General features: G+C 39.9%; 1 protein-coding gene across 3 annotated transcripts in view; it reads right to left on the bottom strand.

Moving 5' to 3' along the window:
* The window catches only part of ttc28 (tetratricopeptide repeat domain 28), a 260887-nt gene that overhangs the window by 92432 nt on the left and 153166 nt on the right, over window positions 1-15289 (bottom strand). For all 3 annotated transcript variants that reach the window (XM_066650646.1, XM_066650647.1, XM_066650648.1), the window contains 2 exons: window positions 9618-9890; window positions 2162-2292 (listed from right to left, as the gene is read on the bottom strand). In XM_066650646.1, coding sequence (XP_066506743.1) covers window positions 2162-2292; window positions 9618-9890 — 404 coding nt within the window. The remainder of the gene's footprint in view (window positions 1-2161; window positions 2293-9617; window positions 9891-15289) is intronic.

Raw genomic sequence — 15289 nt, 5'->3', positions numbered from 1 at the left:
AGAAGTTTGTTTCCTTCCTTTGATGAAGAGGTGCCACATGCTGCATCATTTAAGGTGGAATTGAGAAAGTATGTAACCTCTGAACCTGGAAACTAGAAAATTCAATTATGAAGCTTAAGTGACAAAAGATAGCTGCTGTGCAGTTTAATGTGGAATGTATTATTTTATTAAGAAGCTTGGGTTATTTATAGTGAATGTTGTCTCTTGTCGAGGACAGTGGATTTAATGGAATGCACTGTTGCCCACACTGTCCTGTAATCATTTTACAAATCTATTTCATTTCATTGTCTGCGTTTATGTATTATCAGCTTTTTTATTAGAATATGAATTGTGTTCTAAATTTCAATTTGCTTTTCACAAAAAAAAAAAGAATTTAACTGCATCAAAACACCCTTGTTCACGTGTACACTGAGAGGTGCTTAGAGTGCACAGTGATAAAAGACAAAAGACAAAAAGCAGAGCTGGAGGAAACAAAAGTCACATTAAGCATCACCGTGACCTTCTAAAGGCAGCAGTGACTAATGATGAACTGGAGCAGATGAGGGCTGTAGTTTATCTATTTCTCAACACAAAAAACACACATACACACTCACACACACATACACAAACACATCCTGCCACACAAGCTATATCTATCTCATTTGCTCCATCCATTCTCCTACTACGAAGCTTGAGTATAGCACCACAGATCTGACACCCCTCGTTTCCCAGCATGTGCTGCAGCAGCGCTGGCAGGTTGCGCTGGGTGTCTGCTGTGGAGAGGCAGCGGTGTGATGGGGGAAGCATTAATTGGTGCCAGTGTGTGCTACCATGTGTGAATGGGGCCTGGTGTTCAAGAAACCTCCAAGAATCGGCCACAGCTCAGACCTCTTGAAAACTGGAAGAGGAGGGGTCTCCCAACTAGACATAGCCCTTCTTTCCACATAACACAGTTTCTTATGTCTTTAAATCATAGTTACACCTTAAGAACTTTTTTTTTTTCAAATTACAGCTGAAAAATAGTGGAAGGACATATTTCAACACCATTTTTGGATTGTTTTGTCCCACGCTTGAGCATTTGGACAGAATGAGCTGAGGAGGATTTTTCAAACTGATAATTGGAGAACCCTTTAAACTTATGAACATATTCATCCATCCATACATTATCTGTAACCGCTTATCCAATTTAGGGTCGCGGTGGGTCCAGAGCCTACCTGGAATCATTGGGCGCAAGGCGGGAATACACCCTGGAGTGGACGAACATATTTTCATAGACTAACATTTTAGAACATCTGTAGTATTTATCTTTTCTTTAACAGTAAAACAGCCAATGACCGTGACTACACAGCGCTAGAGACATTAATAAGCTACATGTCTGTAGGCACTACTTACAATTAATGAATTCAGCTGCTTTTTACGGTGCACCCCCTGTGAGCAGACATTCATTTGAGCATGCACAGCATTTATAATCTCTATGGAAAAGACAAGTGGAACAGCTGCACATGAGCATGCTCAAATCCAAGTGTCAGTTAGAGAAGTAAAAACCTGCCAGCACTGGGCAACTGTGTACTCTGGCAAGACAGAGCTACATATACTACCTTAGTGATGAGCCAGAGTGCCGATTGTGATCAAGAATAATCATCCAACACCAGTAACAGTCCTCACTTATGTTTTCTGGCAGAATGCAATCAAACTGTTCACAGCAATGTTCCAGAATCTACTGTAAAGCTTTGCTAGATCAATAGAAATTGATACTACAGTAAAGGAAAAAATGATTTTACCATATAGTGGATAAACAACAACAATATCAATAACAACAAAGAAATTCAACTTATCCAATAACAATGCTCCAAATAATGGAAGCCATAATATTATGAAGTGCTTTATTTTATACTAAAAGACAACTCAATAATATTAATATATTTTTTTCATAACTGAACTTTATATAAGCTTGTGCAGCAAAGAAAAACATATAGAAACACAAGCCAGACTGAGTGTGAGGCCAAAAAACATGATGGCCACTGGACCGGACAAAAGATCTGACAATGACATTTATCACTCCCACAGTACAAACTGCCGTCCGCTGATAAAACATTATGGCAAGGACTTGTTTTACAGAGGAACCGACAAAAAGACACTTACACAAACAAACACCCACACACACAAACGCAGCGTGGTTTACCTCTCTGTCCTTGAGTTTCATGGCCAGGACGAGCTGGTTTCTGTGGTTGGTCAGAGCCTCACGGTAATTGCCCTTGGAGAAGAAGGCTGACCCCAGGTTCCCATGAGCCCTGCACTCACCCGTCTGGTCACCTGGAAGAGTCAATGAGGTGGTGTCAGTTCACACGCATACACACACACACACACACACACAGGCCTGGATCCATTCTCACACTTTTGCAACTGTCATATGTCAGTGTATTTTTTATGATCTACAAACCAAAAAATATTAAAAACTAGGGGTGTACTTTCTGAAGTCACATGAATCAACTCAAACGCTCTTCTTTCATGACAGTTCTAAGTGATTTCTATTCACATTGTTGAATCCTAGAGTACCATAAATATATAAATAAAAATAACCATTAAACAAGATTAAATACAAACCAACAAACATTAATTCATTCATTATCTGTAACCACTTATCCAATCCAGGAGTCCAGAGCCTACCTGGAATCATTGGGCGCAAGACAGGAATACACCCTGGAGGGGGCGCCAGTCCTTCACAGGGCAACACAGACACATTCACACCTTCAGACACTTTTGAGTCGCCAATCCACCTATCAACGTGTGTTTTTTTTTGGACTGTGGGAGGAAACCGGAGCACCCGGAGGAAACCCACGCAGACACAGGGAGAACACACGAACTCCTCACAGACAGTCACCCGGAGCAGGAATCGAACCCACAACCTCCAGGTCCCTGGAGCTGTGTAACTGCTACACTACCTGCTGCACCACCTACCAACAAAATTTTTTTTTTTTTTAAATGCACTAAATGCATATGGTCTGGTGATTAGGGAACTGGGCTTGTAACCAGAAGGTTGCTGGTTTGATCCCCAGAGCCAGCAGGTTATGACTGAAGTAACCTTGAGCAAGGCACCTACCCCCTAACTGCTCCCCGGGCGCCGTAGCTAGGGTTGCCCTCTGCTCCAGGCATGTGTGCTCACTGCCCCCTAGTGTTCACTAGTGTGTGTGTAAATGTGTTTCACTTCACGTGTGTTTCAGTTAATGTGTTTCAGTTAAATGCGAAGAACAAAGTGCAAGCACTGTGGCCAATAAAGTGATTCTAATTCTAATAATAATTGTACCATGTGTGTGTAAATACATAGACAGCACATATTTTAAGAACTTACCCCATTAAAAACTAATTTTGGCTAAATAATCGAGACATCATTTGCTATTCATTCATTCATTGTCTGTAACCACTTATCCAGTTCAGGGTCGCGGTGGGTCTGGAGCCTACCCAGAATCACTGGGTGCAAGGTAGAAACACACCCTGGAGGGGGCGCCAGTCCTTCACAGAGTGACACGCACTCACACATTCTCTCACACCTATGGACACATTTTTTTGAGTCTCCAATCCACCTACCAATGTGTGTTTTTGGACTGTGGGAGGAAACCGGAGCACCCAAAAGAAACCCACGCGGACACAGGGAGAACACACCAGACTCCTCACAGACAGTCACCCGGAGCGGGAACTGAACCCACAACCTCCAGGTCCCTGGAGCTGTGTGACTGCGACACTACCTGCTGCGCCACCATATTTTAGTAGGTAAAGCAAAAATTTGCTGATATAAAATGCTGGATCAATATTTTAAACTGACATGTGAACTTGTATTTTTTAATCCAAAAAAATAGAATGTTCATTGCATTATATATATTTTTTAAACCTCTACCAACACATACTACAGTTCTCTGTATGCTAATCCTAGTTGATCAAGTTCCAAATTGTACTTTTTATAAATATTTACTTATCAGCATCTGTATAATTATAACAAATATATACACACATAATATCACATTTTGGCATGAGCCCCGACTCCCCATAAGGGCTTATCCCCAGTTTTTCACATAATTCTCAAGATTAGTTTGATGGATAAGGCATTTCCTTTAGCAGTCTGATGTGGAGTACTGGCTGTAGATCACTGCTTTCCAATCCCAGTCTTGTGGACCCCAATACCTTATAAATTTGAGTGTTTCTCAGATCTGTCATGCTTTATAAAAAGGTCTGGCAACCGGCTGCTGAGCTGAGTCAGCTGTTTCTGCACAGGAAAACACAAAACATTTTAAGTGCTGAGCTGCTTCAGGGACTGGATGTGAGGAATCTTGCCCTAGGTCTTCACGTTAAGTTGTGCTGCGTATGAAAAAGTGAACATAGCTGTCCAGGGGCCCTCCGTTAGAAGATAACACAACAATGACATCACAGAGTTCAAGCAAGGATTTCCAGCTCCATCGAAATCTGCAGATGCTCTTCTTCAAATCTGACACAAAGCATAAACTCAAAATTAGTTTATCAACCCTTAATCAGAATCCTAGCACTGCCAATACATAACTAAGTAAGATGATTGTGATATGTTTGAAAATATATCAAAACTTCAACCGAGAATCAAAACCCATTACTAAAGGAATATCCTGATTTACTCACACATCCTCCCAAAGAATCATATGACCAGATCGCATATTTCCACTGTTCTTTAGACCACGACCTATGATCTATGCAGCACTAAACTCATAAATGTGCATTTGTCGTAATAGAGGGGTTGGTGCACCGCAACCCTACTATAAAACCCCTCTCTGGGTAGATGTAAATGGACCTTTCTTGCTGAGTCTGGTCACATCCTGCACTTACATTTTCAATCACCTGAGGAGAGGTACTCTTCTGTTTTTCCTTACATATTAATACAGTGCACTACCCCAGTCATTGAATGTGTACACCAATGCGCAACCATGATGTCTAAGCCTTTTTACTGATGTGCCTCCCCACATAGATCCCTAAAGATCTAGACACTGTTTTTCGTAACCGAAGCTCTTGCTATTCATGTCCCCAGTAATGGACATTTTTTTCAAAATCTCTTAGATTAGGGCTTTGAAAAAAAATAGATTGCAGAGAAAAATATGTAAAGCATCCTGACGTGGTAAGCCAGATGACATCTGAAAATTGACTGCATTCACTGAAAAAACTATTATCAAATAAATGTAAATCTACAGTTTTCATGCGTAAATTACAGTCTGTTTCAGAATCCACGTAATGAAATAAAACTAATTTGTGTTTTGCATTAAAAAACAAAACATGGGCAAAGCAGTGCACATCCACAATAAAGAATATTGCCACACCACTTTCTAAATCACCTTACAATGCTAGTGTCTGGATTGCAGAAGAATGTAAGCCACACAAAACTGGTGAAGAACTTTGTTTACCGCTTAAGAAAGAGATGACAAGACCAAGTACTGTAACAAAATGGATGCTGAGCCAGATTTGCGTTTAAATCTTGCTGATCTAATCCCTTCCACTGCATGGCTAAGCTCAGCCCTTTCACTTCAACGTAGAGACTGGTAAATGCATTTGTATGCCTTCTGTGTAGAAGTTCTGTGGTGGATAGGTAGTATTTTGAGGTTTTGATTTGATATTTATCATTATAATGAGTGGTACATGGTCTACAAAGTTTGAGAACCACTGCTCTATGATATACCATCTACCACTAGAAGAATCTGCCCTTGTCAGCTATCTGTATGTGTGCTCTTCATGTGATCAGTGGCAAACTGTGCTTAAACCTAACCCCTAGTACTAATATCAGTAGCTTTTGTGTGCCGTGTAAACACACACACACACACACAAACACACACACACACACAATTCCTTCACACTGACTGCTCACTCAGAGAGCAGCCCCTCTTTCGATCTCCAGAGCTGTACTCTAATGTGTTAAATGCGTGAGTTGAACCACAGCTCTTTCATTCACACACACACATACACACAAACACACAAACTCATGTTTGCACGGATCAGCAGTCGCCGAATGTGCAAAGGCAGGAGGCAAGCACTGGAGAGTGGCATGCTCAAACTGTGAAAACCTTTCATGTCTCAACAAAGCCGGCCTATAAGACAGACATCCGGGGAGCCTGGTGAATATTTATGGTGTTGTACTCCTGGTGGAAGCGTGCACTATGTTAAATGTATACTTTATGAGATGCAATACCTCCTGGGGACCAAGGTCAGAAATGTTACTGGTGTTATCTTATCTACCTGCAATATATTCATGTGAAGAAAATAAAAACTTAACCAAATAACCAACTTTAATTAAACATGAGTACCATTTACCTTAATTAAGGTGGAACATAATTAAAATGGGCTGATTCAGGTCACATTAATTAGCTCACAGAAAAACGACTGAACGACTCACACTGAGGAGAAATGGCAAACTATTTCTGTGCGCTCAAGGTCAGAACTGTGTCCATCATCCTCATGCTAACGCAAGGGCTGGCGCAAAAGTACATTAATTCATCAGTTCAGCCTTTCCATCAACGGCCTGCGCTGTATCTCTCAAGGGCAGGCATTATCCTCTCCAGTCAAGCCTCACTGAACAAACTAAGCCACATTCCCTCCTCCTCAGTTAGAGAAAAGTTCCTTGGAAAATCTAGTTTACATTTCCTCAAATACCAAAAGATGGTGAATACTGCTGTTTTTATGTATTTGGGTAACTCATTCTTTGAATGTATACTGGAAATACAGTGTCAGAAACCACATATACATGATTAAGGGTGAATCCTATTTTGCCCCTTGGCCCTACCACTTAGCCTTACCCCATGTTTTGCCTAGGGGTAGTGGGTCTCAATTCTGGTCGGGACTGAGTGCAAGGGTGAAGGGTTAGGGCAATATAGCCCTTGAAACAGGGATTTTTTCAGAGTGTTATGAATAAATAAACAAACAAATGTCCTTATTTTGTGTTTTAAAACCTATGATAACCATTGTATTATCTCCTTTTATGCATTTTAATATATTATGACCCTTTACTGCATAAAACATCACTGATAATATGCTGATATCTCAGTAGGTATCTAGTGAATTTTCAGTAACTACCTTAAATGGTGAAGCAATTACATTCGGGCACCCGACCCTACAACCGCACTGCAACATTTAATGTGGCACTGGAAGCTTCCAACAAAAAGCTGCCAAACAGGGGAATACATTCACTTTCATATTACAGACAAGTTAGAAGTGGGTGATATAAAAGGATTATTGAACATCTTTAAGGCATGATGCCCTAAATTTCACAGAGCTCCCTACAGGACACCGCTAGTAGCTTGTGAATGAAGCACGCTTATTTTAAATTGGTGTTCGGATGATGTATCACACTGTTGAACAGTTGTCCTATTTCACAGGGGAAGATTTTAGAGTACAAATAAGAAATGGGATTCATACTATCTGAGAATAAATGAATAATTAAATCATAAAGACGTAAACAAAATTGGTAAACAGAGTTTAAACGAACTTAAACAATCAGAATTATTGTCAGTGAGAATGTTAATGTGTACTTAATAATCTGATAACTGCATGATCATCAAATGGGTCAGTTTTGTCAGAATGGTTTCATTTACATGCATGTCTGTAATCAGATAATGCAGGGTTCTTGCACCATTTTAAAAGTCAAATTTAATGCTTTTTAAGACCTCAGTAAATATAATTTAAGACCCAAAAATGTCATGACAATTTCTTTGGTAGAAAATACCAAATTTATTTTCTCCTGCATTGGAAATCAAACCTTAACGTTTCCCATTTGTTATCAATAATCATTTCAATTCTGTTTCATTGTGATGCAGAACAATACTACTAATAATACAAGAACAGAACTACTACTACTACTACTACTACTACTACTAATAATAATAATAATAATAGTTGTGCTTATATAGCGGTGAGGGAGATCGATCAATAACATTTATCAAACCCCCTGACCACCTAATTGTGAAAAAACGCAATTATTCTTTTGTTATTATTTGTTATTTTAATGATTTCTTGCTTATATATACACATACACACATACAGATACAAAATCATTGTATTCTGTGCTAAAATACAACATATCTAATTTATATTTACAACATAGCTTGATTCTGCATCTCTATTTACAGCTCATTAGCCCTTACATGAATTTTTACTGTTGCTATGGCTAGTTTGTTTGCTAAACTTGTACAACTGTCCGAACAACAACCCATAAAATCACAAATCGACATATTTAAACAAAATCAACTACAACTACCAATAGTTACATCCCTTAAACTCTGAGCTAATGTGAAGCTTTTCATAGCCGACTGAGAGGTGGCATCTGAATTTGTGACGTTGAGTCGTGTTGCAAACAATGCAGGAATTAGCCTGGGGTTGCTATGGCTAGTTGCTGCCATTTACCGCTGGTGCTTTCCTCTTTTCATATGCGACTTTATGGCTTTAACCCCCATGGTCCTTAACGAAAAAGTATTTTTGCAAAATTTGCACATTGCCTAACTTTTGTTTTCAGTTGGCACCAACCACCTCCTAAATACATCTTCTTCCATTCATTTATTGTTAAATTTGCACTTTCCCATCTTTCCCAACATGTATTACCGCTCACCTCGACAACTGCAAAATGCGACACGCCGACCAATGTCAGCCACGGCCGAAAATACGAATATTATACGGCTCTCATTTGTTACACGGTCTTTGTGCTAAGTTCATCAAACAAATACATGTTAGATGTTTTACGGTGGACCAATGTGCTTCCCCATTGGCATTAAACGCACCGTCTGAAAATGTAATACCTACAGCAAATTTACGATAAATTTAAGACAGTAATTACGAGGGTTTTAATTAAAGAAATTTTAAGACTTTTAAAGGACCTGCTGGAACCCTGTAATGGTTAAACTCCAGGTCTAAATAAGTCAGGTAGTAATCAGATTTCTGCATTGTAGCTCACCAGTAAAGATACAGAAGATATGACATAAATTGCAAATGTCTGCTGTATTTATATTTTTATTATAGATCTTATTTTTAGGGGCGGCACGGTGGTGCAGCAGGTAGTGTTGCAGTCACAGAGCTCCAGGGGCCTGGAGGTTGTGGGTTCGATTCCTGCTCCGGGTGATTGTCTGTGAGGAGTTGATGTGTTTTCCCTGTGTCCGCGTGGGTTTCCTCCGGGTGCTCCGGTTTCCTCCCACAGTCCAAAAACACACGTTGCTAGGTGGATTGGCGACTCAAAAGTATTCGAAAGTGTGTGTGTGTCTGTGAACTGGATAAGCAGTTACAGATAATGAATTAATAAATAATGAATTTTATTTTATTTTTTTTGTTACATGCAAATACAGATTTGCATTCTCTGTTGTCTCCGTTCTCTAAATTTAATTGATGCAGAGACAGCGACAAGCTTTTTAATACAGGCGTATTATCTTCGAGCCAGCGTTCCTCCATTTCATACTTTGTGGTGAAGACTGATGAAGTGGCTTCGGCAGAGAACCCAAAATGTTTAATTGCAATTTTCAGGTGTTCTGTGGTATTTGCAGTTTACAATACAGCTCTATACAATAATGCACTCTATCTCAATTATAATAACAATAATACACTAGCTCTAACAATATATCACTATTTCGGAGACATGCTTTTTGATGTGCACTCACCTAAAGTTTTGGCCACTTCCAGATCTTGCTGCATGTAGGCAGTACTCTTCTCCGTGTTGCCCAGTGACCAGTAGGCGCTGCTGAGAGCCGAGAAAACAGAGCCACGCAGCTTGAGGCTGCAGGTGCCAATCTTTAGCGCTGCCTCCAAGACCACCACAGAGGCACCATGGTGGGCAGCGGTCAGTAGCTCCTGGCCAATAACGGACACCACCACGAACGGGCTCTTGTCCAACTTCATCTTCTGCAACTGCTGATATGTGGGTTCCAATGACTCTGTCCATGAAGATAGAGAGTAAACCAGGATAAGGGTATTGTTCTTGCATTGAAGTTGCTAATAATAAACTCAATGTAGAAAGTCATAACAAGAGCACAAACAACAAATAATCATAATATTGCAACAGAAATGATAGACTGAGAATGGTCCACGATACAAAATCCACATCGCATGGCTCTGGAAAGACAGTTTTAAGGCTTTCTATTGTCCATTTTTGTCTATAATAAGAGGTACATATTTAGAACAGGAAATCTACACTTTAGGTCCAAATATGAGCAAATAAATCAATTTTTGATTAACCACTGTTAAGTGCACAAAATTACACAATTAATCATGATATATAATGAAATAATTTGACACCTCGATTTTAAACCCTTAATATTTTTTAAAACTTACAATTAATAAACAACAGCACGGAGGAACTACAGAATAAGAGTCACAGCTGAGAATATAGTTTAGTTAAATCCTTTTGTGTTCACAGATCAGAGTGGAATTGAAGGCTACCTATTTGACTTAGATTTTCATTGTTCTTTCAAGGGTAGTAAACTTTTCAATTTCTTTCTGCGTCCTACTAGATTCAATATATCACGTCTTTGTTACATTTTTCCATGTCTTCTGATATCTTCAAAGTGTTTATTTTCACAGTGTGGATGTGATACACACTCAGGCATTCAGCGCATGCTTGACAGTGGAAGGTAGCGCAAGGAAAGAAGGACAACATATGTGTAGAGGTGACCTCCACAGGAGGGGCAGAGACACAGGTAAAGAGTGAAAGTGCAAATACTGTCATAAATCAGCACAGGCCACAGCTGAAAGTCCCCCTCACTGCCCGCTGGGATGGACGACACTGTTTTAGCTGCCCTTCATGCACTTTCTATACATTCTATCTGGGAAGGGATACACTAATGTCCTATGCTTTATGTGTATGTGTGTGTGTGTGTATGTGCGTGTACGCTAGGGGATAAAGGTATTACAAATGTGTCTGTGTGTGTACTGGAAGGCAATACCAACGTGTGCATGCATGTGTGCTGGGGCAAGAGGTTTTACAACTATTTGTATGTGCTTTGAGGCAGCATTATAAATGTGTATTTATGCACGTGTGTGTGTGTGTATACTTACTCTCTGCTCACAGCAGAGATAAAGGCATCTGGATTTTTTTTATTTATTTTTTTTAAATATAGAGGGCTCCAGACTTTGAGAAGTATGAACCGAGTTGAAAATATTGTTCTATTCCTGCTCCATAGGTGGATAATATTGACTTATTTTTGCTGTGTCAGATCACTTAAAGGGGAACTGCCTCTAAATGCACAAGACAGCTAACTGCATGAAAGTAAACACAAACTGAATGAGCTACAATACTTGGTAACTTGAGTTACAAATGAGTCTGTCACTATGTCACAACAATAAAGATCACGTCATTTTAAAAGTGAAAGTGAAAATAATATACTGAAATATTCTATATAATATTAAGCTTCTAAGGTTTTTGTGTACTTCTCTAATTAAAGATGATAAATTACACCCCTTTACCACACGTTATCATAGTTTCCTGGGGACTCCATGAAAGATTTACTTTTGTCGAAATACCACAAGTGTCAAACAATGCAGCACAGTTCTTGTCACAATTTCATGTTTAAACAAACCTGTTCAGAATGACCGGTATCAGTGCCTGTTCCATTGAAAAAAAACGAACCACACATAGCTCACCCTCAGCTCAAACACAATGCGAAGCAATGAGGAGCAAGGCAGACAGTAGCTCTTCCTTCCTTCTCTGCTCGTGTTTTTTTTTTTTTTTTTTTTTACATGGTTCTCTTCCTACTTCACACATATTCACCCGATCTATATAGGGATTTATTTGCACTGTGGAGAGGGAGGGTAATTCTAATGTGGCTGCGGTTGACGTAAAGAGCAGAACAAAATCAGAATGATTTACTGATTTAAGAAGTTTTAAAAACTGACTAGGTTGTCTTATTTCACAGTATGTGAGTTGGTCGGCACTCTAGACATCCAATTATATGTACTCAAGCACTAAATAATTAACTGATTTTTCATCATATGTCCCCTTTATCACTAGGTATTTTGGTATTCCTTGGATGCCATTGAATAAACTGTACTTAATATTAGTCTTGACTGGATATTAAACATGTGATGGGAAGTGTCTAACTATTGTGCGCTACTTTAATCTTTTTCATCTTCATTTTTCGGCTGCTCCCGTCAGGGGTCGCCACAGTGGATCAACCACGATCCACACCATCGATCTGGCACAGTTCTTTATGCCAGGTGCCCTTCCTGATGCAACCCTCCCCATGTATTGTGGTTTCAATGATTGCATGACTCATATAATAAATAAAGACTGTACTAGGCAGCTAGAATAGGATTATAAAAGAAAGATTTCTACAAAGATAGCAATACAAGGAGGCATGTGTGTGTGTGTATGTGTGTGTGTTTGTCTGCATGAGTGCTCAGATGCATTTGTCTGCTCCATTAAAACAACAATAGCTCTTCTATAGCGAGAGGAAACCTGTCCATCCATGGCTGTCAAACGCGTTACACACACCATTACACACCTGTAATCCACACACACATACACACAAACACACACACTGCACTAGAGGCTGAGCAGAGAGTGTAATGTGTGAAAACATACCTGAACAATGTAGCATTAAAACACATTATACAACCAAACACATCCTGGAAATCTTTTTTGCAAATCAATATTGGCTTATTTGGGATCTTCCAAAGGCCAAAAGATGATCCATCCATCCTTCCCTTTTAAGTAAGTAAAGGAAGCTCTAAGTCTAAAAGGGGCCAGGAATCCTCCAGTGGGTTTTGCAGAAGAAGCGCTCAATCATCCTATAAATCACATAAAATAAATAGTGAAAGAACGCTTTGGGAAGGGGACATCCTACATGTGGCTTGTTGTAGTTACTGTATTTTTTAAAGGGGATATTGGGGAGGGGGGTATTTTATAAATTTGGTTAAAGGCATAGTCCACAATTTGCACTCATTATTTGTATTATATGGTCAGTTATCACTCACTAAATATTTGTCACAAAATACAGAAATCCAGCTGACTTCCAACACACATCGAAGAGAGGCTAGGGCTGGTGTTATTATCTTAAATAACAGCCAAACTTTAAATTTGAGTAAGTATGTAAATTAGTGCGGCACAGTGGCGCAGCAGGTAGTGTCGCAGTCACACAGTTTCAGGGGCCTGGAGGTTGTGGGTTCGATTCCCGCTCTGGGTGATTGTATGTGAGGAGTTTGGTGTGTTCTCCCCGTGTCCGCGTGGGTTTCCTCCCACAGTCCAAAAACACACGTTGAGAGGTGGATTGGCGACTCAAAAGTATCCGAAGGTGTGAGTGAATGTGTGTGTCACCCTGTGAAGGACTGGTGCCCCCTCCAGGGTGTATTCCCGCCTTGCGCCCAATGATTCCAGGTAGGCTCTGGACCCACCGCGACCCTGAATTGGATAAGCGGTTACAGATAATGAATGAATGAATGAAAAAGTATGTAAATACGTAAATAAACACATGCCTCTATATACTGAATGTCCAAAACTGCTTTTTGTTCTTGTCTTAAGAGAAGCAAAATGTGTTTCTATTCAATGAATGTTCTGTTCTTTTACCAAACACAGACAAAACGCATCTAAATTATTTTCAGATTATGTTCACAAAAATCTGGAGCACTTCTTTAATGATGGCGCGCAGGATGATGAACGAGAGAGGAGAATCGTTTAAGTGGCCCAGCACAGTGTAGCGACGACACAGCAAGGATTTAATGATGAGCCTCTGGGTGCCTTTTTTCTTTTCTCCTCTTCTCCCTCTTCTCCTTCTCTCCCTCGTGCTGTTCTGCTTCCCTCCTTCCTACTGCTGAAGCCCTGTCAGAAAGGACGCTTCGCTGTGGCTGTCTGGCCTCCCGTGGGAGGGCTGCTAAATAAAACCGTAATAACAGCAAGTGACAACGCTGACGCCCACCTGCACCGAGCTCGCTTTATTTCTGCTCATGCTATTTACATTCCCATTCAACACATCTGAAGGGCTTTGCTTATCTGCGACACGGACGTGCGCGTCATGTGAAGAGTTCTCATCATTCCAACCCTATCCAATCCTCATACAACACAGGGCTTGTTTCTTAAAGGATTAACTGGGGAAAAAATGGCTGAATATTTCCTTTTTCCTTATCCTAAACTACTGTCAGTCGGAGCATTTCTTGGCAGATCCTGAAGCATGATTTCATGGTTTACATTTCTTTTAAAGAGTGCAGTACACTGTCACGTATTAGTAACATACCTTCTGAAAACAGGGTTATAACAGTGGGTTTGTCCTCTTTTACTGTTGTAACAGGATAAACTCTTCTAAAAGAAACATTAGTTCTAATGCTAAAACATTGCGGTGAGGATCTGATGGTTTTCATCTACATAAACATTAGTGAGGTCATGTGAGGTCATTGCTTATTTGATCCAGTGTTACTGGAATTTGCTCCTTTTCTCTAGAGAACACAGTTCCAATGCCCCACAAGGCTTTATTTGCAAGTTCACGCTTGGCACTAGGCATGGTGATCTTAAGCTCATGTATAACTGCTTCAAAGCATCCCATTATATTTCATGAGATTCAATAAGCGGTGTGACGAGTTACGTCAAATCAGTCAGCGCCTAATTTCAGTTCAGGGCAATGGTGAGCTGAAAGAGGTCTTAAGGGTTGTTATATTTTTCTAAACTTGACACAGACAATGCTCTCTGCTGTATTTGTAATGTGCAAATAAATCTAAAAGCTGAAGAGATCACCATATTTAATACACTGCAACAGCTGCCACTGCAAAAAAAGGCTGAACGATGTTGAAAACATACAGCTTCATAGTTGGCGGAATTGACAAATACATAGATATCTTCAGGTATCTTCAAGTTTGGAAAAACAACACAATTTATGCACTTACTGGTTCACTGTGATTCACTAAAAAAAAAAATCACCAAACATTAAGCAAAAAAAAGCTTGAACTTCCAAGAAAGAAAACAAAATAGATTTCTCTGATAGTGTTTTTTATATTTCTATGTATTTTATAGGCTTTATTTGTGAAGTATTTTGTCATTTACTATTTGTTAGCATTTTACATATATTGGTTTCAAGACACATGGGGGTCAAGACTCTTCTCAGTCCTGGAGCCAAGATGGTGGACCGAACTTCCGCTGACTGTCCGAAGAGCAGACTCACTTGCGGTTTTCATGCGCAGACTGAAGACCCATCTCTTTGTTACCCACTTAAAAGAGCACTATTCTAGGTGCACACCAAAATATAGTGCACTGAACTTATTCATACATTGTGTGTAACCGCTTATCCAGTTCAGGGTCATAGTGGGTCCCGAGCCTATCCGGAATCACTGGGTGCAAGGTGGGAAAACAGCT

Source organism: Hoplias malabaricus, chromosome 18, assembly GCF_029633855.1.
Source record: "Hoplias malabaricus isolate fHopMal1 chromosome 18, fHopMal1.hap1, whole genome shotgun sequence".
NCBI classification, from domain to species: domain Eukaryota; kingdom Metazoa; phylum Chordata; class Actinopteri; order Characiformes; family Erythrinidae; genus Hoplias; species Hoplias malabaricus.
The sequence above is the reverse complement of the archived record's forward strand: the minus strand, read 5'-3'. Positions and strand labels throughout refer to the sequence as shown.